Genomic DNA, 26,034 nt, shown 5'->3' with positions numbered 1-26,034 from the left:
ATGTCCTCTCTCACCACTCTCGGTAACATAGTTCTGGAAGGTATAGCTAGCAAAATAAGAAATGAAAAGGTAATAAAATGCATATAGGTTGAAAAGGAAGAGAAAAAAACTATCCCTATTGTCATAAGACATGATTATCCACATAGAAAATTCAAGGAATCTCATAAAAACTCTTGTATTTAACAAGTAAATCTAGCAAGATTGCAAGATACATACCTACATATAAAAACCAACTGCATTTTATTTGCGGTGAACATATGGAAATTGAAATTAAAAACCCAATACCATGTATAATCACTCAAAATAAAAAGAGAAACACGTAAATATAAATCTAACAAGATATGTACAGGATCTGTATGCTAAAAACCACAAAACACCAAAGAAAGAGATCAAAGAAAATATAAACAGATGAAGAGACAGACTGTGTTCATAGATTAAAGGACTCCATTAATAAATATTAATTCTCTCCAAACTGACATACAAGTTTAACATAATTCCTATCAAAATTACAACAAGATTTTTGGTAGATACGCATAAGATTATTCTCAAATTTATATATAAAGCAAAGGAACTAGAAGAGCTAAAACATGTTGAAAAAGGATAGGAAAGTAGAAAGAATCACTCTACCTGACTTTAAGACTTACTGTAGAGCCACAATAATCAAAACTGTCATATTGGCAGAGGAAGAGAAATGTAGATGAATGGAACAGAATGAAGAACTTAGAAAGAACCCCATGCAAGCAAGGGCAAGTGATTTTTGACAAAAGGTGCAAAAGCAATTCACTTTTTGAAGAATGGTTTAAAAAAACAGTTGGCAAAACTGGCTATACATCCATAAGCAAAAAAAATAAACTTAAACATAAACCTCACACGTTATAGAAAATTAGATCAAAATGGATGATAGATTTAAATGTAAAACGTAAAATTATAAACTTTTTAGAAGAAAATAAGGGTGAAAATATTTAGAATAGGGCTTGGGAAGAGTTTTTTTAAATAACATAAAAAGCATCATCTAAAAAATAGCAACAATAAATTGGACTTCATCATAATTAAAAGTTTTTGTTCTGTAAATGACTATTAAGAAGATGAAAAGCTACAGATTGGAAGAAAATATTTGTAAACTACATATCTGAAAAAGAAATCATATCTAGATTATGTAAAGGACTCTCAAACTCAACAGTAAAAAAAAAAAAAAAAATTCAAAAATAGGCCAAAGGCATAAACTGTAGAGGACACGCAGATGGCAAGTCAGCACACGAGTGTTTCAACATCACTGGCCATTAAGGAAATGCAAATTAAGATCATGATGAGCTCTCTCACAAATATATTAGAAAATAAAAAACACTGAGAATCCCAAGTGCTGATAAAAGGTACAGAGACTAGATCTCTCAGACATTACTAGTAGAAATGTAAAAATTTATATAGGCACTCTGGAAAATAATCTGGCAGTTTCTTAAAACTTTAAACATAAACCTGTCCTATGACCCAGCAATTGCCTTCTGGGCATTTATCCCAGACAAATAAAGACTAAGTTCACAAAAAAACTTACACCTGACCATTCAGCAGCTTTATTTGTAACAGTCAAAAACTGTAAACAACCAAACTATAATTGGTGAATGGTCAAACAAATTATGGTAAAACCATACACAGAATAAATAGGAACGAACTATTGATACATGGAACAACTGAGTGAAAAAAAGCCAGTCTCAAAGGTTGAATAGTGTATGATTCTCAAAATCATATTCTTTAAATTGTATAGGCAAAATGACAAAATTAGGTAGATGAAAAATAAATTAGTAGTTGCCAGATATTAGGGATAATGGGAGAATGGGAGGATATGGGTACGATCATAAAGGGGTAGTGACAGAATGGGATGGTGGTAACATAAATACACACTTGTGATAAAATGGTAGAGAATTATATATACATTTTGTATTAATGTCAAGTTCTTGGTTTTCAGGAAGACACATAGGACCCTCTCTATGCTATTTTTGCAACTTCCTATGAATCTGTAATTATTTCAAAGTAAAAATTTAAATAAAATAATAATTCAACACATGATGCTGGGAAAACTAGATAATCACATACAAAATAATGAAGTTGGACCCTTACCCACTACAAAATGAAGTCCAAATGGATCAAAGATCTAAATGTAAGACCTTAAACTATAACACTCTTTGAAAAAAAAAACAAAGGGCAAAAGCTAAATGACACTGGATTTGCAATGATTTCTTTGATATGACAACAAAGGCACAGACAACAAAAGACAAAACCAACAAATTAGACTGAAGGAAAATTTAAAAATTCTGTGCATAAAAAGGCAATGTCAACTGAGAAAAAAGGCAACCCACAAAATGGGAGAAAATATTTGCAAATCATATATTTGATAAGGGCTAATATCCAGAATATATAGAGAACTCCTAAAACTTAACAAAAAATAATCCAATTAAAAACTGAGTACAGGGGGCGCCTGGGTGGCTCAATGGGTTAAGCCGCTGCCTTCGGCTCAGGTCATGATCTCAGAGTCCTGGGATCGAGCCCCGCATCGGGCTCTCTGCTCTCTAGGGGAGCCTGCTTCCTCCTCTCTCTCTCTGCCTGCCTCCCTGCCTGCTTGTGATCTCTCTGTCAAATAAATAAATAAAATCTTTAAAAAAAAACAAAACAAAAAAAAAAAAAAACTGGGTAAAGGAGTTGAATAGACATTTCTCCAAAGGAGCACCCATTAGCATGGCTACAATTAAAAAAAAAAAAAAAACGCAGAAAATTAGTGTTGGCAAAGATGTGAGGAAACTGGAACCATTTTGCACTGTTGGTGGGAACGTAAAATGATACAGCTGTTATGGAAAACAGTATGTTGGTCTCTCAAAAAATTAAAAATAGAATTGGGGTGCCTGGGTGGCTCAGTCGGTTAAGCATCTGACTCTTGAACTCAGCTCATGTCTATCTCAGGGTTGTGAGCTTGAGCCCCATGTTGGGCTCCACACTGGTCATGGAGCCGACTTAAAAAAAATTAAAAACAGAATTACAGTAAGATCCAGTAATTCCACCTCTGTGTATATACCAAAAGAACTGAAACCAGGGACTCAAACAGTCAGTCCTGCATATACCCATGTTCATAGCAGAATTATTCACAATAACTAAAAAGTAAAAGCAACCCAAGTATCCCTTGAAAGATATTCAAATGGATAAGCAAAATGTGGTATATGCATACAATGGTATAATATTTAGTTTTAAAAGAGAAGGAAATTCTGACACATGCCATAACATGGATGAACCTTGAGGACATTATGCTAAGTGAAATGAGCTAGTCACAAAAGACAAATATTGTATGATCAGCCTTACATGAGACACTTAGAGTAGTCAAAATCATAGAGACAGAAAGTAGAGTGGTGGTTGCCTGGGGCTGGGAGGGAGGTGTTACCACAATGAAAAATACTAGAAAAAAGAGAAATAATACAGTGGTTTTATTGTAGCAATCATGAAGAAAAAGGAAAAAATCCTAATATGGATGAATAGAGACTTGTGACTTGGGATAAAATCTCCAGTGTAAGCACCCACATGGGGCCATATTTCATTACATATGGAAATAAAGATGATATACTCTGTTAAATATATTTCCTGAGTACCTATCACATGCCTGGCATTGTTCTAGGCTCTGGGATTACAGCCATAAACAAGACAAACAAAAATACTTGCCTGCATGAAGCTACTAAATGGGCATATTATTTTAGAAAAAGTATAATATTAAATAAGTATATTTTTAGTTCCAAATTAAGTAAATTAATTAAATAAAATCTTAGTTCAAATTTAATCTAAAGCCATAAATGTTTAGATATTCAATTGCATAAAAAGTTTTTAAAATCATTTCAGTGGGAAACTAAGATCGCATTATACTTAAGGATACCTAGGATTATGGTTTGAAATGCTGAAAGAATTGTAAATTTTTATTTAAGCTATATGATTTAAAAAAAATTCTATTGTTACTGAGCAAAGTACTGAAGAAATAACACTATTCTTTAGATATTCTCTGCCTACACAAAAACTCTTGGAAGTAGGACTCCTATCAGGTTTTACTATATAATATGACTCATAAGATAGGGTTTCCATTCAGTCATGTTTCTAAATGTACTGAAGCTAGTGACTGGTACACATTTTTTTCGTAAGTTATCTCAGTTAGGGGGCGCCTGGGTGGCTCAGTCATTAAGCGTCTGCCTTTGGCTCAGGTCAGGATCCCAGGGTCCTGGGATCCAGCACTGCATCGGGAGCCCTGCTTCTCCCTCCCACTCCTCCTGGTTGGGTTCCCTCTCTCGCTGTGTCTTTCTCTTTCAGATAAATAAAATCTTAAAAGAAAAAAGTTATCTCAGTATTTTCCCATCCACGAGCACATTATTTTGCCACAGGATAATGATCTAACCTAAATTGGGGCTACTTCTGCCCTATCTCCTTTGTCCTTTTCACCACCAACCCCTGAATCAACTTAAAATCATCACTAGACTCTCCTTTCTTCATGAACTGGGTATTTCCTAAAAACCAGTCTTCCTTCTTTCCAGTGAATGTTTTCCCATCCTGCCACCCCAGAAAGGCATATTCTGTCCTCTACCTTCTCAATGTTCCCTTGGCACCCCTACTGAGGTCCATCATTGGGGTATGCAACAGGGACCAAGAAACGAGAAGCAAAACATAATTAATGTCTGGGACTATTACTTCTGCAGGTGAAAAGAAGTACTTGACAGTAAAGGTTTGATTACCTGATTTTGGTTTTGTTTTAAATGATCCAAGGTACAGAGAAAAAGAAAGGGAAATACTGAATTTTACTTCTTCTTCCCCCAATTTTATCTATTCAAAATTTCACCTTTATAACCAATTTATTTCTTTTTAAAAGATTTTATTTATGTATTTGAGACAGAGAGAAAGTGAGAGAGAGAACCGCCCCCTACCCTACCCTGCACAAGCTGGGTGGAGGCGCAGATGGAGGGGGAAAAGAGACTCCCTGCTGAGCAGGGAGCTGGATGTGGGGTTCCATCTCAGGACCCTAAGACTATCACCTGAGCTGAAGGCAGACACTCAACTGACTGACCCACGCAAGTGCCCCTACGACCAGTTTCTTTATAACTCATTTTTTCCTATTCATGATATGGGCTATTTCATTATAGTACCTAGAATTCATATCTACTGACTTAGAATGAAACTCATATAATTAAAGAATGTATAATATAACAATGAAAAAGTCATATTTATAAATATTAACTTATTTAAACCCAAAACATAAAATTGATTAAATTTGTAATAAAGAAATAAGTGCTTCAAATTTTCCCAAATAGATACCGCATTTTTTGCATAGACTCCCAGAACAATGATACTTATTTTTAAGAAATCACCCTTTTTGTATTTCCCCCTCTAATATACCATTTTAGTAAGACCACCACACCTTACTCAGTGTATATTCTGGTACGGCCCTCTGAGGATACGGCACCATCTCAGCGGTGGAGTACATAGACTTGAGGGCAGATTAACAATTAGGTCATGAAAAACAGGCAGCATAAAATAGCTACCACTAATCTGCATGAGATGCATTTACTCAATTAAGCAGATGGAAATGTTATTATGAACTCAGTATTCCAATGATGGTCTTTAAAATTAAGAAGGATCGGGGCAAATGAAATGCACACTGGGGGATTTGGGGTCTTTATATATTAATTCTAAAGTATACAATACAGAACACTGTAATGAAGTTAACAAAATTAATTAAAAGATTCTTTGCATGTAAACCCTTAGAGACTACATTAAAAAATACATGACAGTTTCTGACATTATTAATAATGTGACTGTTCTTTAACGTTTTTAATGTTGATACCATCACCTTTCCCTAATATACACTACTTATATAAAAAACATGAGTATTACTCATGGCTGGTATGAGTATTATTTTTAATATGCTTTCTGGTATTTACTTTTTCCATTTTGAATTTTAATAACTGATAAATTAGTGATGGATTTTCAAACTTTTTAAAAGATTACTATATATTTGTACTGGTAAACAGTTTTCAGGTATTTATGTATTTGAAAATGTTTTTCTTTGCATCATCATCTTTTTTATTAGGCAATAACAACAAAGTGAGAATTATTAATCTGTTTGAAAATTTCTATCAAATGCTTCTAACAAAAATCTTCAAGTGATTTTGTGAAAATGGTCACAAACTTTAAAAGGAATTTTTACATTGTGATAAATTATCTTACATTGTGATAAATATTTTATGTCTAACCCTTATTTTCTAAGTTGCAGTGTACATACTTAACCCATTATTACAGAATTCTAATACATATGCCAAAATTATAATAATTAAGTGGTTTGTTACAAAAGCTACATAAAAATGATAAGCTATGTCTGCGAAAGCCATAAAATGTATATTCATTCACCTTGACTCTACAGGTAAATTTTGGGTTAGCTTGATATTTTTCTCTTTTCTTATAAATGTAATTTCCCCCTCTTTCTGACTTGTCTTAGAAAGCTTAGAAAAATTTTATGTAACAATTATACTTAAAAACAATTACATAAATAGTATACTTAAGATCTTGTTTCACTTATTGATTTACTCAACATACTTAAAACTATCTCAACAATTGCTATAACATAAGCTTCTGTTTCAATCTTAGATTTAATATAACAATAATATAATCATTTTTCCATCCCTCCTCCCCAACCTTCATATGGAATCCTCTATCATCCTAAACTCTTCCCTCTTAACAGAAATCTGCTTTAAAAAATAATGTAGTTGACTTGAATATTATATTATTTATTTATTTGAGAGAGAGAGCAAGCAGGGGGAGGAGCAGAGGGAGAGGGGAAACAGACTCCCCGCTGAGTGCGGAGCCCAACTCGGAGCTCTACCCCAGCACCCTGAGATCATGACCTGAGCTGAAACTAAGAGGTGGATGCTGAAGTGATTGAGCCACCCAGGCACCCCTGAATATTATTTAGTATTTATAACTGTTGAAACTTTTTGAATTAAACTATGTGCTCCTTGAAAGAGTGTTGTATACAGGATAGGTGCTCACTAATTCATATATTCATCTAATATAGCCATTTATTATCTGCCAGGACACCACATAGTCAATGCCGCAGACATAAAGATGAAAAAGAAACTGCCCTGTTCTAAAGCCAGACCCCAAGGGATTATAACAGGGAGACAAATGGGTCCTTAAAGATGCCCACATTCTATTTCTGGAATCTGGCAATATTTTACCTTATATGGCAAAAGAAACTTTGCAGATGTGATTAAGGTTGAGCATCCTGAGATGGGAGATTATCCTGAATTATCCAAATTTGCCAATCTAATCACATGGGTCCTTAAAAACAGAGAACTTTTCCCAGTTATTGTGAGAGAAAGATGTGACTACAGAAGAAAAGTCAGACATCACATATGTGCCTTTGAAGATGGAGGAAGAAGGCTATGATCCAAGGAATACGGGGGGCCTCTAGAAGCTGGAAGAAGAACGCAGCCCTACTTGGTGAACCTTCATTTTAGCCCAGTGAGACCCATGCTAGACTTCTGTCTTACACAACTGTGAGATAATAAATTTCTGTTTAAGCCATTAAATTTGTGGCCATTTGTGAGAGCAGCAATAGAAAACTAATACTGGATCATCTAGCCCAACATGTTTTTTTGACACATAGGAAATTAAAATACTCAAAGTCACACTTTTAGGTAGTGTCAATGTACTCTTTGGGTTTGGAGAGAACGTGAATTTTCTTCTCTCTCCTCATACCATTGTCTGGTGCCAGGGTAAAGGCAGAAAACAAGGAACTTCTGAAGGGAAATAGTTACCACCATTTTTCTATATATTAAGTGTGAACTGGATGCCTAGTATTCTAATGCCACAGCTGCTTTCTTCCAGTTTGCTTCGGCTAAATTACAGTTGACTCCTAAATAATGCAGGTTTGGACTGTGTGGGCCCACTTATATGCAGACTGTTTTCAGTATATACCATACAGTGCTGTAAAAGTATATTCTGTACCTTATGATTTTCTTAATAACATTTTCTCTTCTCTAGCTTATGTTATTGTAAGAATATAGCATATAATATATAAAACATACAAAATATGTGTTAAATCAATTGAGTTCGCGGTAAGACTCCTGGTCAAGGGTAGGCTATTAGTAGTTTAGTTTGGGGGGAGTTAAAAATAATACATGGATTTTTGACAGGGTAGGGGGGTAAGTGCTCCTAACCTCTGCCTTGTTCAAGGATCCACTATACTTCTATGGGCTGCAGGAACAGCTTTTACTGTACACCCTCCTCAAAAGCACTCGGGCTGTTTTGTAACACTATGTGTGCTGTGCAAGTGTGTGCATTTATAGGTGTGAGGTGACCAGTTTTTAATTATTGTTGTGTTGTTTCCTGTGCCCAGATTGGTATCATGACACTGTACAATTCTTCTAAAAAAATTTTTTTTTATTTTAAAGATTTTATTTATTTGAGAGAGAGAAGAAGAAGCAGGGGGAGGGGCAGGGGGAGAGGCAGATGGAGAGGGAGAGGGAGACTCCACGGGAAGCTTGACTCTATGGTGCTCAATCCCAGGATTCTGAGATCATGACCTGAGCTGAAGGCAGATGCTTCACCAACTGAGCCACCCAGGCGCCCCAACACCATGCTCTTCTTTCTGAACACAGGTAGGTAGAGGGAAAGGAAGTCTGAACCCCAAATACTCACACTGGAATTTTTAAAAGAATAGAGATTTCACCTCCACAAATTCCGTCAACAAGTATTTACTGTGGACCTACTACTATATGGCAGGATCTGTTTAACGTATTTGGATAGAGCAGTGAACGAAACAGTCCCTACCCTCCCAGAACTTACATTCTATTGGGAGAACCAGATGGTAAATTAACAAATAAATTAATGTCAAGTAGTGTTAAATGCTCTGAATAAAAATAGAGCAAAGTAAAGGAAAGGGTGTATATATGTGGGGAAGATGTAGATACGGCAAAATCAGACCAGAAGACCAGGGCTGGGGAAACGCTGTCTTTAACTGTATATTCAACTTTTCCTAAAATCAGCAAAAACTGCCTTTAATGTTCAATAGAAGACTTCTTTTCAACATATTGATAATTTAGTCAAGGGTTTTCTTGTTTTAACAATATATTGATTGATGAAACAAAGACTTTGAAAGCAAAAATCCTTAATATTTTCAGGTTTCCTATTTACTACTGTTTTACAGCAAGCTGAGTGATGAGCTGGACAGACTTGGTGCTGAATATCAACGACAACGACAGCACTGGAGTATTTTAGGACTTTCTGGATTTTGGATGCCTCCTAGATCTGAGAAACTCTATGACCCTATGCTGGTTTTATCTCTCCTCTGATACTGAACCGTGGGTGGTTCAGTAATTACTAATATAGTATTTTCCACATACAATACATTAAAGAAGTAACTCTATTCAGAGGATGGTAAAGAAAGCACACAACATTTAGTTACTGCTACTTTAAGGGAAAAACCCAAATTTTAAAAATCAGTTTCATATGACATTGTTAACACAAGACAATGTTTAAAACTCACTTTGAAGTGTTTCAATTTCAGCTCTAGTCAATGCATCTTCCTTTTTCTTCAATCTTGTTTCTTTATATTTAGCATAAAACTCCCCAGCATCCTTAAGAAAGAAGTTACAAACAAATTAACGTGAAAATCAGTTTGCTTTCTCATTATTTTCCACATGATTTCATTTTAAAGCAGTATATTAATTTAATAAGCATCTTCCTTTGTGTTTTTAAATTTTATGATTAACAGAAGAAACTAAGTAAATGTTTATGATTTTTATCTCTTAGCTTATTTATTAAGGCCAGTAATTGCAGAAGTATAAATTTTTTTAAGATTTATTTATTTATTTGACAGAGAGAGAGAGAGAGAGCATGCACACATAGGCAGATTGGCATACAGAGGGAGATGGGAGAATCAGGCTCTCTGCCTAGCAGGGAGCCCAATACGAGGCTCAATCCCAAGACTCTAGGATCATGACCTGAGCTGAAGGCAGCTGCTTAAATGACTGAGCCACCCAGGTACCCCCAGAAGTATAAATTTAAGTAAAGTCTTTTCTCTCTCAGTTATGGAAGAGAGGATTCTGCTTCCTGTTTTCCACCATTGTTTATTTTCTCAATATTGTGCCACTACATGGACAACAAGCAGAAAAACACACTTGTTAAACTGAATTATTTGGTACAGTAAATTATATTACTGCAACCAACAAAGTACTAACACTATTTTTATATTAGTCCCTTAACTTTAAAAGATTTTCAAAATTATTATATGCAAATCTGATTATGAAACCTCTATGATCACATAGATACAAGAGAAGTTGTCATTCCTCCTTCCTCCACACTTAGAGATTAGTTCCTATCATGGAAAGTCGGGGATTGAGGACAAATACTTAGGTGTCAAAATAGAGGGCTAAAGTCTCAAGGAGTGGCACCCAGGTAAGACTCTACCAGAGTAATGAAAAAAGACTAGGGCCTCAATAATCACAAGCATGGAAATAAACAAGTTGATGCTCTAGCCATATGAAGATCCTGACATGGAGAAAAACAGAATAGGTAATTTTCCACTACCTCTTGATTCAAACTTCATCCATTATATATAGCAAGATTCTTGTAGCTGCCAGGCCACATGGTGATTTTTTAAAATGTCTTCACCTATGCTTTGCCCTCTAACTAGAATATTTTGCTGCCCTGCCATTATTCTGATGAATTCCTATTCATCCTTGAAAACTCTACCCAAGTATCACCTCTTTTGCAAATTTTTCTGACCTTCCCTGGCAGAGTAATTCTCTACTGCATACTGCTTTTGTATTTAAGCACACTTCTAGGATTGCTTGTATCATGCTATATATTCTCTCCTAGAAAATGAGAAATTTGAGAGAGGGGTACTTGTATGACCAGAGCACAGTATCTGGCATAAAGCATGCACACGATATTCATTGAACTGAACTAGATCAAAATATATGAGAAATCTTGTAAAGAAAGAAATGAAAGGGCTTGATGATTGATGTGGCATAAGAAAAAAAGAGGTATCAAGGATAACTCTAGGGTAACATTCCCAGATTTTAAGATCCCTAGGGCAGATAAATCATAGACTCATTTGAGAGGGTTTTATTTTTTAAGGAAATAAAGGAACAAAATCAATTCTTGGCTCTATCTTGATTCAAATGGAAATACATGAACACTTAAACCCTAGAATGGAATTTTCTCTTTTCATCTATGACTGTTTAGGAGTTACAGCTTTTCTTAGAGTCTATATCTTTTGGAGTTATATCAGAACTCTTCCACCTGACAGTGAATTAGGTAAATAATAGGCATTTCTAAAATCACCGGGTCAATGTAATAAAGATTTAGCTCTTATTCTCTTATTCTCACTTTTATGTTCCTACCTCATTTCTACCACAAAGATTCCATAAGCCTCGGGTCAGCGAAGCAATGTTATCATTTGAAGGGTACAGAAAATCATGCATCCAGCGTACTTATCTTTCTAGACCATATATACCTTTGGGTTAAGGATTTATGGCCCCTTTACATTCCCTGTACCCCTAAAAACTTAACCCTGCAATAGTATTATTTTCCTTAAGTCATATCAGTCATTTATTGCTTGATGTGAATGAATGAGTGAGCTTATTAGCTTCCTTGCAGGCAGTTTTTAATAGTAGGAAAAAGAAAAGGTTGGTAAGGCACCGGGCCCTTGAAGGGAGTAGGAAAGGTGGCAGCATGCAAGAAAAAAGGGCACAGATAAGTTATTCATGAGACATGAAAGAAGGTTGCAATCAACCATCACAGTATCATATAGTGAGATAAAATACAGTGATTAGGAGGACAGAATTGGGAGCCAGACTACCTGAATTAAGATCTCAGCTCTGCCATCTTAGAGCCTATATAACATTCAGCAAGTTACTACACTTAGTTTTGGGTGAATTATCTCCTTCAGGAATGGGGATAATCACAGGGCTATTGTAAAGACCAAAGTGCTGATAGACAGGAAACACTTAGAATAACACCTAACACACAGGCTTTCTATATGTTACCTATTTTGATTATAACTTCAACCTTTTACCAAAAACCTTACTCTGCACCACAAACAGTTTTTTTGTTTCACACTTCACCAAAACTGCTCCTGCAGACTCCTGTTATCTTCTTGCTTTCATGACTTTCTTTACCTGTACCCCATCCACGCAAAAATCTTTCATTAGGTAAGAGCAGCTTCTTCCTGCTGGTCCTACCAAATCTGAGTATTTCTCTGCTAATGTGGTTCTTCCTGCTACAACACAGAAGTCCAATAAAATTCCTCTTTGAAATTACCCATTTGATCCAAAATCACACTTATCTGAGGATCACTATGGACCTAATCACCTTAACGTACTCTACCTAATTCCAAGAGTTTTAACACATTCCCTAGTTTCACTCACATTTTGCTCTAGGCCAAGAACCTTATATGATATTATACCATTCTTTCCTATAATAAACCTTAAGATATTGCTGAGAGTTATCAGGTCATCTCTAATGTTCTTATCTCCATTCCCTTTAAGAAACAGTTTCACACTTCCTCGCCATTTGATCACTTTCCAGTTTGTCAGTGCACCTTAAAGTATGGTACACCAACCTGCACACAAGGAGGGCGGGAACAATGCAGAATGTTGAATGCAGTAGACCTATTTGAGATCACAGGTTTCTTAAAGAAATAAGCCTTTCTGGGACGCCTGGGTGGCTCAGTGGGTTAAAGCCTCTACCTTCAGCTCAGGTCATGATCCCAGGGTCCTGGGATCGAGCCCCGCATTGGCTCTCTGCTCAGCGGGGGGCCTGCTTTCTCCTCTCTCTCTCTCTCTGCCTGCCTCTCTGCCTCTTTGTGATCTCTGTCAAATAAATAAACAAAAATCTTAAAAAAAAAAAAAAAGTAAGCCTTTCTGGAGAAGACATATTGTAATTATAGTTTGGAAATACAAGTAAGACATGAAGAAAAGAAAAAGGATGAGGAACACTTAAATGCTTAGAAATGGAGCAGAGGGAAGAAAGGTTTCTTGCTAGGGGGATGGGGTAACTGGGTGATGGACACTGGGGAGATTATGTGTTATAATGAGCCCTGGGTATTATGTAAGACTAATTAATCACAGACCTGTACCCCTGAAACAAATAATACATTATGTTAATTAATTGAATTTAAATTAAAAATAAATAAATGAATAAATAAATGGGAAACATGGGGAAAAAAAAGAGCAGTTGTTTTTAAACTTGCCCCCTCCCATTCTTCAGGGATGGCTAATTCACATCAATGTAATTGTCAAGTAGAGAAAATAAAGTCTCATTTTGAGTCCAGAATAAGCCCCAGTTTAAATACACACGAAAAAATTAGAATTTCTTATATATACAAACTTCTTATCCATCTTTGTGGACACTGCCTGAAACATAATAGAAGTTTAATAAGTATTCCATGAATGAATGAATGCTTGCTTTAATCAACCAGGACTCTGGACTGCCAAGGTTTAGCCCTGCAATACTATATTAAAACTATGGGATTTACATGATTCCAAACAGACCAATCCTCAAGTAGCTTCTATTATAATCACTATGGATGTAACATGAGCAAAAGTTTTTACCTTAGAAATAACTCTCGTAGTACTTAACAAAAAAATTTTAAGGGCTCAAAGCTTGTCTACATAGATATGAAGCAGGGAACTGATTCTACAGTGTAGAACTAGAGCCAACTTCAAGAATTTGCATGTTATGACTGTTCTTTGTAATCATAGAGCATGGCTCTTGCACAAGAAGACAAAAAGCAGTTATATTTACTTATGTGTATTTACTGAACCACTATTATATATGTTGTACATTGTAAGGATAAATGGGGATTATACGATAAGGCAAGGAGCAGATAAGGCATATGTAAAAATAACTGAATAAACCAAAATTTGGAATATAACCCATGTGAGAACAGAGATTTTTGTGTTTTAGCTTTTTTTTTTTTTTTTTTTTTTAATTTCCAGGGCCTAGAGGAGCACCTAGCACATAATAAGCACTCAATATTTGTTGAATGAATTACTGGAAGAGAGAATGAAGCTCACCCAACATTCTACCTGTTTTACTTACTCTTGCTGAGCAAGAGAGTCCAATGCGGGGCTCGATTCCAGGACCCTGAGATCATGACCTGAGCCGAAGGCAGAGGCTTTAACCCACTGAGCCACCCAGGCGCCCCAACATTCTATCTGTTTCCCCACATTCCCTGTCCTCTTGAGATTAGGTGAGGTCATGGGACTAACTGTGGATAGGCTGTGGATGGAAATATCATGTATCATTTCAAACCAAAGTATCAAAAAACTCGCGCAGTCCTCCAGTTCTCTCCTCAACCATCGTGAGGAAGGAGGCCACATGTTCCAGGTGGGTACAGTTGTAAGATGGTAAAGATGTCATTATTCTGAGTCCCGAATGGCTGGTTAGAGCACAATGCCCTCTTTCCTATCAACCAGTGAGAGACCAGTAGCATAAACTAGAAAAAAATTTTAAGCCACTGGATTTTCAGGATGATCTGTACCTTGTCATAGCCTATCACTCTATCCTTACTATAATACAAATAATAAGTGCTATGAAGTTAATAGAATATGTAATGGGAGGTTTTCAATTGGACTGATCAGGAAAGGCTTCCTAATGATGATAACCATTTATGTAACCCTTGAAGATGTAATATTTCCAAGAGTAGTGAGTTATTAGATGGAGGATATCTGTATCAAAAGCTTTTCTTTCTTTTTTTTTTTTAAAGCTTTTCTTTTAACATTATTGACATGGTTCATTTAAGTGATAAAATAACATGCTGAGCTGGTACTGTTTGCTGTGTTTCAGTTTACTTTTACTTTTCCATATAAAGTTCAAAATATTAAACAACTGAAGGAAAACTTAGGAAAGAAGGGCGTTGATCTAGAGTGGTATAAGCAGTGAATTGCTACCTATCACCTATTCTACGGGAATAAGGAACATGGAAGAGCTCTGAGGACAGGCAACTACAAAAGAGATGAAGGATGTTCCATTTATTTTTTTGATTGTTGGACAGCACAAATCTCCTTTGTTTGAAGCTTACATAAAACCTTTAATGTAGAAAAATACCGGAGGTACATTTCTAAAAATCTGCCCACACAGTCATTTACTCCATATCAAGTTTTGTTCTCCCACTGGCTTACACTCTACCCTCAGAATTACAAATAATGTGTAATAAAATTACAATGAGGAACACAGGAAAAAATTTTAAATTGTAGACTTTGAATAAAATTTTTAAAATTTTTGTATAAACATTGAATTCACAAAAAACTCATAAAATAAAATATTAAATAAATTAAAGTAATAAAATAAATAAAATAAAATAAAATAAAAATGAAAGAAAAATCCTCTCCCTGAGTCAGTGGTATTCAAGAAGATATAAGGCCTATGAACTAACTTTTCCACTTGTGCTAAGAAACCGAAGAGATTATAGAAGTCATCTACTCAGCTCCAACTCAATGCAAGAATCCTTCTATAACTTTTATAATAATCAGAACCAGTCTAAATACTCTGGTAGGGAGTATTTAGTAGTTACCTAGCTAGTTATCCCACTAGTGGGAAAGTTTATTCTTTCTCAGCTTTTATATATCTCATATTTCAACATTTATTTTCATTTGCTTTAAGTTTCATTTCTACCATTTAGTAGTTGGGTCACTTTGAGCAAACTGCTCCACCAATCTGAGTCTTCAGTATTTTTTATCTATAAAATATGGAATCAATGAGATTGTAGATCTCTAACATCCTACCTAACATTTTGTGTTTTTTAAAATCTTTTCTACATCTAGCAAAAAGCTAAAAACTCAACTTTATATTCTGTCTTTGGACCTCCGACTACTTACATCTTACGCCCCCCTTTCAGAGGGCAGAAGAAATGGATTCTTTGTGTTCTGTTGAGAGGTGTTTCCAATTTTCTTTCTCTTTCTACAGCAGTAGAGTTTCAGCCTTACAAAAATTCAGACACACTTTCCCATCTCTTTTCATTTGTTTGCATACTGCCTACATAAAGTATGTTTGCAAAATTTTTTAGACAGTTCTTAAAAGTAAACTTTTTCGTCCCTTGGAGAAACTGTGTTTAACTCTGCATAGGAGAACAGGCAACTCAGCTTGCTACAATTGCCTCAAAGACTTTTAGAAGCTTTTTTTCACTGCTAATTAGCTGTGAATGTTTTGTTTATTTGGTTTCTGACAGAGCCCCAGCAAGCAGAAGCAAAGGGGCTAGAAAGGAAGGGCCCTGACTGTACAGCGGGTGACCTCCAGGCTTGTCTACAGTTGTAGTATCCATGGGAGAAGCTTCTTGGAGGGAGGATGCCTCCATTTACAGATGGTTCTGTAAAGTATAATTTTCCCTTTACTCTCTTAGGCAACTTTTATTTTATTTTTTAAAGCAAAGCCACAGCACTGTGGAGAAGATTCCTCTATTTTCTCAGACACTACTCCTAAGCAATCTACAAATCCTGATAGTGGCGTTGCTATGCATGCTGGAAATTTCCTACAGTAATTTTCACAAAATTTCCTACAGTAATATTCACAAAAGATCAGCTTGGTAGTGAGAAAAGATGGGCCTGGGACTAAACAATGGGAAAAATGTACAACTTTAGGCAATGTACACATAAAGGAATTTTATATTTTACAAATTAATGTAACTAAGAAATGTAACACAGCAGGTAGAGAGAAACTTGAATGTTGAATTCCCACAGAATCAAACAAACTATTAAGCACATCAATTCTGAATACCTAAGATCTATTTCATCTCAGAAAGTATAGAGAACTATCACTTAGGATATATGGCACTTACTGATTTTATATATGAGAAATTGGTGGTATTACCAATCTAAATTATTATGGGCCCAAATATATGAGACTCCAACACAGATAGGCAGTGACAAAAATAAACTAAGTTATAAGGGTTAAACTGAAAATAAGCACATAGTATATTTCAATAACTGTTTGCTACTTTTATTGTTATGAATATGTTTCAGAACATATATGATAAATCAAAAAATATCCCAGAAGGGCATTTTGGAGGCTAGAAAAATTTCTTGGGATTATAGGTTGAAATTAGCCAACAGAGAAGACTTGTTTAGTCAGATTCCAAGAGAATGTGTATTCCCTTTGAAACTACCATGAGAACAGAAACAGACTAGTAAGATATAAGTATCACTAGGGCTAAACTTTGAATGTTAAAATTAAATTCTAGGCTCAAAGTATATGATGCCTCTCTTGATATAGTCCAAGTTCCTTGTTATATTCTAGTTCACATTCCATGTCTTCTGATCATTCCACTTGCTTTCTTCACCAAACATATTTTCTCAAGTTTTCCTAACTTCTCTGCATATAGTCATGCATTTAACTCTTCTCTAATCTTCTCTCATCGCTCTATGCACATGCTAACTTTCCTTCTACTCATCAATTTACAAACACTCTCTACATTTCTTTCTTTGGTTTCTCATCTGACTTTCTACTTTTCTGCATATGTGAGTACAAGAATGATGTGAAATATACATTTTGCTAAATACATACACCTCTACTTGGATATTTTCTAATCTGGGAAATGTTTGATATCTATTTAACATTATCAAATATTTTATATGTATCAAGTATAATAGTTTTTAGTTTTCTGATCTCACTCTCACCTATCAATTCTTATAATTTTCCCACTATCTTTTTCAGAACAAAGGAAAGGGGGTAAAACAACAACAACAACCCAGAGCTGGAGGTAGTAAGGACCTTCTTGAAAAGCAAAGGAAGCTGTCAAAGATATACCTTTATCTCTATCCAGTCTGATCACAGAACAACTTTGGGTCTTTTCTGCCCACTATGCACTATAACTTTTCCACTAGTAACATTATGTATGTGTCTTTGACAGATGTGTGGGATGGAAATACATTGCTGTCTAATCAATAAACTTTATTCTGTCTAAATGGCCTTTATAGATTCCCCATATCAGATTTATCTATTAGAGTATAAATTCCTGATATACAGAGTTTGGAGAGTTGGAATATTGGCTTAGAAGACAGTAATGGGCTATGTGATATCTTCTTTTTTTAATAAAAAGCAGTTGTATAATGTTTTTCTTAGGTCTCTTTCAACCTCAACCTCAACCCAGAATGATTTTATGGGAATTACTGTATCTGTATCTGTGAAATTATTTTTGCATACTACCCTGTACACAAAGTGGGCACTCCACTGTCAATGGTCTATTCATCATTCAAGACTCAATTCAAGTGACTCTTCTTTGTAGTTTTCCTTGGTCATGCTATATAGAGACAATCTTACTTGTCTGATCATCTACATAAGTCTTTTATTTATATTACATATGTGAAGCTTATATATCATACTGTATTACAATTATTTTAGTTCATGTATTATAATCTCTACATGACCATAAGGTCCCAGAAGGCATATTCATCTCCATGGCCCCTTAAGAGTGCCTTGTTCTGACATGTTTAATAAATTTTTACTGAATTGTCTAACCTATTTATCTAAATATATAACTTAGAAGAAGCTTTACACATCAAATACTGATGTAAATATTGTAATGTGTAATTTTTTGTGGGAGGGATAGAAAATAATTTAGATAAGTTAATCAGGTTATAAGAAGTTTTCTTAGGGATCTTAGATGCCCAGTAATAAACAGTAAACTTAGGAGCATAAGCTGAACCAGAACTGCCAGTTTTCCAACTCCCACTGGATAACCATTCATGTATATGAAGTACAATAAAGGAATGGGTATTTAGAGGAAGAATAGAAGGAAAGAAGTTAGAGATGAACAGCTGTTGATATGATAAGGAAAACTTTAAGTATGGATCTGGCTAGTGTAAAGGCCATTTGCTAGAAGTCTCTGAGTCTCCCTTTGGACCCTCCTTCTTATCCAATAGCTCTAAATACTTACACAGAATCCTTGCAGACGAGTTTTAATGAATTTTACGAAGTCAAGGATTCACAGACAGAAGTAAAATTCTCTTAACTGATATCTGCTTAACTAACTTATTCCATGCTTATAGGAGCTGGATGTATCGATTAATACTTATTATTGTAATTATATGATTCAATTTAAGTATTATATAAAAAAGGTGAAAAGTAAGTAGAAAAAGAGAGTTGTTTCTATGAATACCAAGTAGATGCTTTGGGAAGCTCAATAAAAGAGTTGCTGAAAATGCTGTTAACTACATATAAGTCTGTCAATTATGAAAAACAGGGGAAATCATAAAAATCTATAAGGATTATACAATTATATTGCTTTGCAAGAGTCTAGTTTAACTCTTCTTTAAGAAATCAAGTGGAAGTTTGCCCCTAAAGAAACCAAGATTATAGATGCGGTATACACAAGGAAAAACAAAACAATGGCACTATATCACAAGAGTGGTGAATAAATGTAAAGTACATGCTTAAAACATTCAACGTCATCTGTATCATTTTTTTTTTATACTTAGAGCTGTAGTAGGGCTCTTTTTTGACTACTACACCAATTACCAACCAAGACTGCTTTAGGTAATGAGGGCTTCTCAATTTCATAAGTATCTTATTTAAGACATCAACACATCAAAGCTTTAGTATTGTGGGTAAGGCATATGTACTCACATTATACAATTTTATGGGTGATAAATTAATGCAAAGTTTACAGTAGACTTAAGAAAAAAAAAGCAGAAAACATCTAATCCTAACAGCAACTATTCAGTACTGCTTTGCTCAAGCTTTCTGTTTATCAATCTGCAATACTTTCACTTTCACAGTTTGTATCAGTCTACTGTATTACATTATTTCGTTAGTGAATGTGGAAAAAAAAAAAAGAATCTTATGTCCCCAAGGCAGAATTAAAATACCAAGTATTTGCTTTAAAAAAGGAGAATTATCTTATTTTTATTCTTGGAATGAATTTATCAGAAAGAAAAAATTAGAATAAAATTTAAACGTGAGATTTACAAAGATTTTAAAAACCTAATGCCTAGCATCTCAAAACTGAAAGCAACAGGTATCACCAAGTAAGTAAAAACTTTAAAATGCAAACTGATCCTACAGTTTAAGAAAGCAGAGTTTCTAAAGAGATTAAAATTTTTTGGTAAAATTCCTAATTTCTGTAACTATAAAAAAAAGGTATGGTGAGGCAACACCATCTGTTAGCTCTAGATACCATGGGGGAGATAATTAAAATAATAACTTATAAATCAAAGCCCTCTTAATACATTGGTTCTGTTTTTATGAATCACTCTGCATACTAACCAGGAAATGTTAATTTTACCAAGTAAATGTTGTTTCAAATGGCTTAGTTTAAAATTACAAAGAAATGTTTCAACTAACATTTTATGTGATATTTTATTTACTCTGCCTCATGACTGTAAATTCCTCTACACTCTGGTTTGCTTATTGCAGATTCTAAAGCAAAAAACCCCCAAAATCAAAAACCACACTTAAAAAAACATGAAAATATATGTCCTAAAATATTTTTTGGTCACATCCTCTCATACACATACTGGTATGGTAAATATACTTTACCTCTCTCTTATTAAGACACATACATAGCATATAAGGATTTTGGGTTTTTATTCAAATAAGTAAGATAATATGCTAAACAACTTATAAACAAAAGCTTTTAAATTACCCATATACTGTAATTTTCTCTATTAGCTATAAACAAAATATATGATTCTGTAAGCAATAACTATTAGGATGAACTATTTTGATGGAAGGTTGGTAAATAATTTCGCAAAGTTTAGAAAGAAACACACTAGCAATTTTAATTTCATTTTCTCCTCTAATATAAAATTTTTATTGTAAGAGTAAGAAAGAGAATAAAATGCAGAAGTTGGAGTGATTCATTTCCTTAAATGATTAGGAAGAACAGTTCTGATATGTGAAAAGAAGTAGGTAGGACTGGGTAGGAATTATCTGGCTCTTTTTTTCTTTTTCCTAACCATTTTCTGAAATGAAATACTTCCTCCCCAAAATTAAAACTTAACCTCAAAATTTGTACACCCAAACTATTATTATTACATATACTTTTAAATGTTATGTTTATGTGTTGGGAATTTTCTAACCAGATGTAATAATTAAAATTAGCAAAGCAATAATTTAATAAAATCTACTTTGGTATGCTGAATATTGAAAAAATAAGAGAATTACCATAATAATATGATACAGATCCACATTCTATTGTTTGATCAAGACCGACTAGCAACAGAAACTGAGTACCAATATAAGATAAAATATCTCCTCAAGTCACAAATAAAATGGAAAGCAATATATATATTTGCATAATTATACAAATGTTCATGTAAAGTTTTTTTTTTTTTTAATACTGTCTTCTTAAATGCATTAAAATAATAGGTGACTGGCTATTTAAGTCCTGTTCTTATTTTCTGGATATGCCTTAAATGATGACACTGAATTAAATTTTTATTGCTCTTATATCTGTCTTAATGATAGTATTTTTTTTTCCTTTTTCTGATGTCTTGGAATTCTAAGGTGTTCTAAAAGCAATGTAAGAGACAGTTACAGGAAAAGATACCTAAATAATTTTAGAACTATTCTAAATAGATTTACACTTCTATCAATTCAATCACCATTATAAAGCACCCACTGTATATCAGCACTCAGATAGCAGACATGGGCACAAATTATTTCATGAATAATTAAAATGAAAGTATCTAATATTATATGAGAGAGGTATGCTTTACCTGGATTAGATGAGGCAATGCTTTTAGTGTAAGGCAAAACCAAATTCCCAGCTTGCATGGAAGCAAATCATGCCACTGTGGTTTTGTCAGTAATCTAAAGGGAAAACACAAAAACAAAAACAAAGAAGCAAAATATAGAAAGAATGTTGGGAGAAAAATATTCTTATAAAGATCATGAATTCTTTCATGAATTATGAAATGAATACCTGTTTCAACAAAAGTAGTAGGAAATTTTTCAATGTAATACTTATGACCGTTATCACTACATTTGATGTAGCCTATCATGAAGTACATTAGTACTTACACATAAGTGCATTAGTACATATAGAAACTAAGAGAATTTAGGCAAGATTTGGGGGAAGGAGACTCCTAGACAAGTTATAAAGCTGAAGAAACAAAAGCCCTCTTTCTAACCTGGACTTTTCATCAGTTCTGCAAAATGAATTCTTAAACCTTATGATTACTTCAGCTATAAAAGATTAAGCGTCGCCAGAGTGTTCCCAAGTGCTGACAACCAGATATGAAGACTGTAGTATAAACAAACCAATACATAAAAATTAATGTCATTTGCAGTTCACTGAAGCATTACTCACTGATGTCATCAGAACAGAAGATAGGCAGAATAGTCTCTGATCTCCATCTCACATTGATCCAGTTCCTGCCCTGCTGTGTGAACTATTTAAACCCTTTATTTCTTTTTATGAATCGATATTAGAAATGGTATCTTTTTGAGTGTACTGCATATCACTGCCTTTCTACATATTGTCACTTCTGAGCTAAACACTAAAGTGATAGATTTTTTTTCTAGGAATACTTTATTTCTAAAGTTCAGTATAAAAATTTCACAATGACAAGAATTTGGGAGTTTGATTATTTAAACATATATTTACACTTTCCAAGAGAAAAAAGCCTGTGGAACTTTTGCCTAAGATTAGGACTTGTCTCATAAACTATGGCACAGTACTAATCTTTCAAAAAACCTATTACAGATGTAAGTATTACATATCTGAAATGAATATATATATATTAAGTTGAATCATATCAAAGACATTTTAAAAGTTTCAAATTACAAAATATTTTTATATGCTCCCACCTTTCATTTTTTTCTGAAGCACCAAGTTTTGATACATCCACACTCTTGCTGCCTGTCTTTTTTTTCTTTTCTCTTTTTTTTCTACTAAGCAGTTCATCCTTAATGTGGAAAGAATTATGGTTACAGGTTATCATTAACATGTACTCTTCAAATGTTATCAAGAGTCTTCTGTGAAGGGTAAACATTATAGAAGAACATTTATGCAAATGTATGTAGGGTCCAACATGATTAAGTAAAATCATCAATCTTTAACAATAACTGTTGCCATGGCATCCGGTTCTTAAACACACATGAAGTTCAGCACTGTCAGTCATGTGTATCTCCATAGCAATCAAAGTTTTCTAAGAGGAGAAAGCATTCAACTTACTTTTTCTCATTCATCCAACTTTAATAATGTCACTTCAAAAAGAATGAGTAAACAGATGCTAATTTATGAATACTGATAAATATGTTTGATTATCTTTAGCACATAAATAAAAGTTCAGAGCTGAATAAACTATGTAATGGTATGTTAAAATAAGAAAAGTGTGATGTTTTAATCAACTGATCTCTGAAATTATAAAATTATACTCACTTCAAGTCATATATTTAAAACCTTTAAAGTAAACATTCTTTATATAAAAGGCTATAACACAAAAATTTCTAAAAATCATTTTTACATAAAAAATATTTCTGTTTGGAAGGTGACAAGAAAGAAAACATGGCTGTACCTTTTAACTTTCAGCTAGATATTTGGGCCTTCACAAAATTTTATGACAAACTCAAATGCCACATTTTTTAAAAAGAAGATTTTTTTCTTATGTCATGGGTTCTTCTTTACTTAGAAACACATTGAACAGTAAATACTGAGTATAAAACTTTTAGGATAAGAAGTATATATAGAAAAATGGAAACTTCTATCAGTTGAAAAATAAAATGTCTGAAATTCCATTTAAAATTAAGGAGGCTAGATCATTTGATTTATTACCAATACTTACCAGTTGTTTTTCCAGGTAGATTGACCAAACCACAGCATAATGACCCACCGTGAGAATAATGAACAAAAGTAATGCCAGCTCAGCATTGCTCATTTTTCTCACCCGCCTGTAGTAGAATACAGGCTGTCGCCAATCTGGAAGTCCATTGATCAGAATATCATCATACCTACAGTAGCAAATACAACAGTTTTTCATGGGGAATTTAAAATAAAAGCAAAATAATTAATTCATGCCTATACTTAAGAATAGGAAAAAGAAAAGAATTTTCTCCAAAATATATAAAATTAATGTAGATTATTAGCATTACAATGGCCTATAAATTCAAAACACTGCATATAGTACAGTCACAGACAAACTTCAAAAAGATACACAATAATATACTGTGGATACCAGACCTGTGTTTTACAGCACCCCAATGACGTGACTTCTGGAATGACATCTAAACTAACGAGACATATAGTCTACTTCTCTATCACAGTCTGCAGTAAAGACCCTATCACAGAAGTCAGCAACAAAAGGAAAGATCCTAACGGAAGAAAAATCAAGATAAGAGGCTCTTTGTTACCGTGAATTATATATTAATTGAACCAAATTCAGGATGAATTTTCTAGTCTGTGCTATTATTTCCAACCCTGTACTATAGTTTAAGGTTGAAATATTTATATATACTATTTTATCAAAGCTTCTTCATGATTAGAAGCCTATGAGTACCTTTTAATTTTGTATTGCTCAAAATCCTAAAGAATAAAGTTTCCAAATTAAAAAGAGATGGGAAACAACCAGTGTTATGTCAGATTTCTCAATAAAACTGTTTATTTGTAAACATTTAAGTGGCAATTTCCTCATTTTTGGCTTTGCTGGAAGGAAAGAACATAACAAATAAAAGCTTTTCTAGTAATACATTTTAAATCAGCTTTCTTTAGAATAAAATTTCAACTGAATTGAAATTTACCTGTCAGACCACTACAAAGATAAATATTTTTAAGGTTAAAAATCAGGAGTAACATTTATGATTGTAAAACTCAAAATGGTCACACACAAACACTGTATGTTCAAAACACACAACCTGTTAATCTTAATTGAACACAACTCATTAAATATTCTAATCACACTATTTCTCGAATTAAATCTTCACTGAAAGGCCTAATTTGGTGCAACACATTGACCAAAATATTTTAATTAAAAATATTCTGAGTTAGTCGCAGGCCTAATTACAGGAATAGAAATAGGGCCTATATTGTCAGGCAGGTCAGTAGAACTCAGTAGTAGGTTTTTCTCAAGTAAATTGACCGATCTAGGAATAATAGCGCAGCTGCTAAACTGCCAGTCTTGACATGTAAATCAATTTAAATGCAACAACTGCAGTAGCTACTTTGATAGTTATTAAATTGATACCTTGGAGATATGCTTAAAAAAATAAGCACAGGATTTATTATAGGCAACTTCTTTTTTCAGTAGAAAAATATTGGTTACAAATTTGAAATATATTTTATTAGCAAATCTGGAAAACCTAACATTTAGATCAACTTAGATTATTAATAATAATGGCAGATCAGAATAACCAGTGTTCAAAGCAGAAGACATTAATTAGTACTAAACTCTTAAAAGGCAATGTGTAGTGTACAATAGTGTACAAATTAAAATATGGTTGTGTAGTAGCCGGATGACAAAATTGATGTTAAATATTCTCCTTTTGAAATATGCAGAGCAATTCTTGAACACTATAATATCAAGATAAAATAATAAGATTTCATCAAAAACTATCATTCCTACCCTCAAAAGTTTGTTTAAATTTATCTTTGTATAAACTGACTCAGTTTAAATTAGAAATGGATTGGCAAAAAGGTTTCAGGATTACATTTGAATGAAGGCCAATGAATGTTAAATTCTGAATTTATTCTAAATATATATTCTACTCCAGATTTGTTCATGGAAAAAGAAGTGAATATAAAAATCACTATTTTCAGCTTATCTGTCCCATGAATTAACTTCATGTAAAGTGGTTATTAACAAAGAACATCTAAGGAAATAGTGACAATTCCCTAAGAGCATTAATAAGTATTAAATTTGTTTTAGATCTAAACTGTATTGGAAGAAAACAACTAAACTCATAGCTATGAATCTTATCCCACATATTTTATCACTATCATTGTTGAAATGCTATGTATGTATTAATAGCTACTTTTTTCTACCCCACATACAAGTTGTGTTTAGTGTACAGCCAAATTCAAGA

The 26,034-nt window shown here is 33.8% G+C and overlaps 1 protein-coding gene across 1 annotated transcript in view; it reads right to left on the bottom strand.

Moving 5' to 3' along the window:
• LOC111155601 (DnaJ heat shock protein family (Hsp40) member C1) overlaps positions 1–26,034 on the bottom strand; it is a 224,017-nt gene that overhangs the window by 126,884 nt on the left and 71,099 nt on the right. Inside the window, exons 4-7 of the mRNA XM_022515864.1 lie at positions 23,802–23,967; positions 22,825–22,922; positions 21,732–21,825; positions 9,557–9,647 (exon numbers count right to left, since the gene is read on the bottom strand). Coding sequence (XP_022371572.1) covers positions 9,557–9,647; positions 21,732–21,825; positions 22,825–22,922; positions 23,802–23,967 — 449 coding nt within the window. The remainder of the gene's footprint in view (positions 1–9,556; positions 9,648–21,731; positions 21,826–22,824; positions 22,923–23,801; positions 23,968–26,034) is intronic.

Source organism: Enhydra lutris, unplaced genomic scaffold (genome assembly GCF_002288905.1).
Source record: "Enhydra lutris kenyoni isolate GAN:26980312 unplaced genomic scaffold, ASM228890v2 scaffoldscaffold42, whole genome shotgun sequence".
In the NCBI taxonomy this organism is placed as follows: domain Eukaryota; kingdom Metazoa; phylum Chordata; class Mammalia; order Carnivora; family Mustelidae; genus Enhydra; species Enhydra lutris.
The sequence above is the reverse complement of the archived record's forward strand: the minus strand, read 5'-3'. Positions and strand labels throughout refer to the sequence as shown.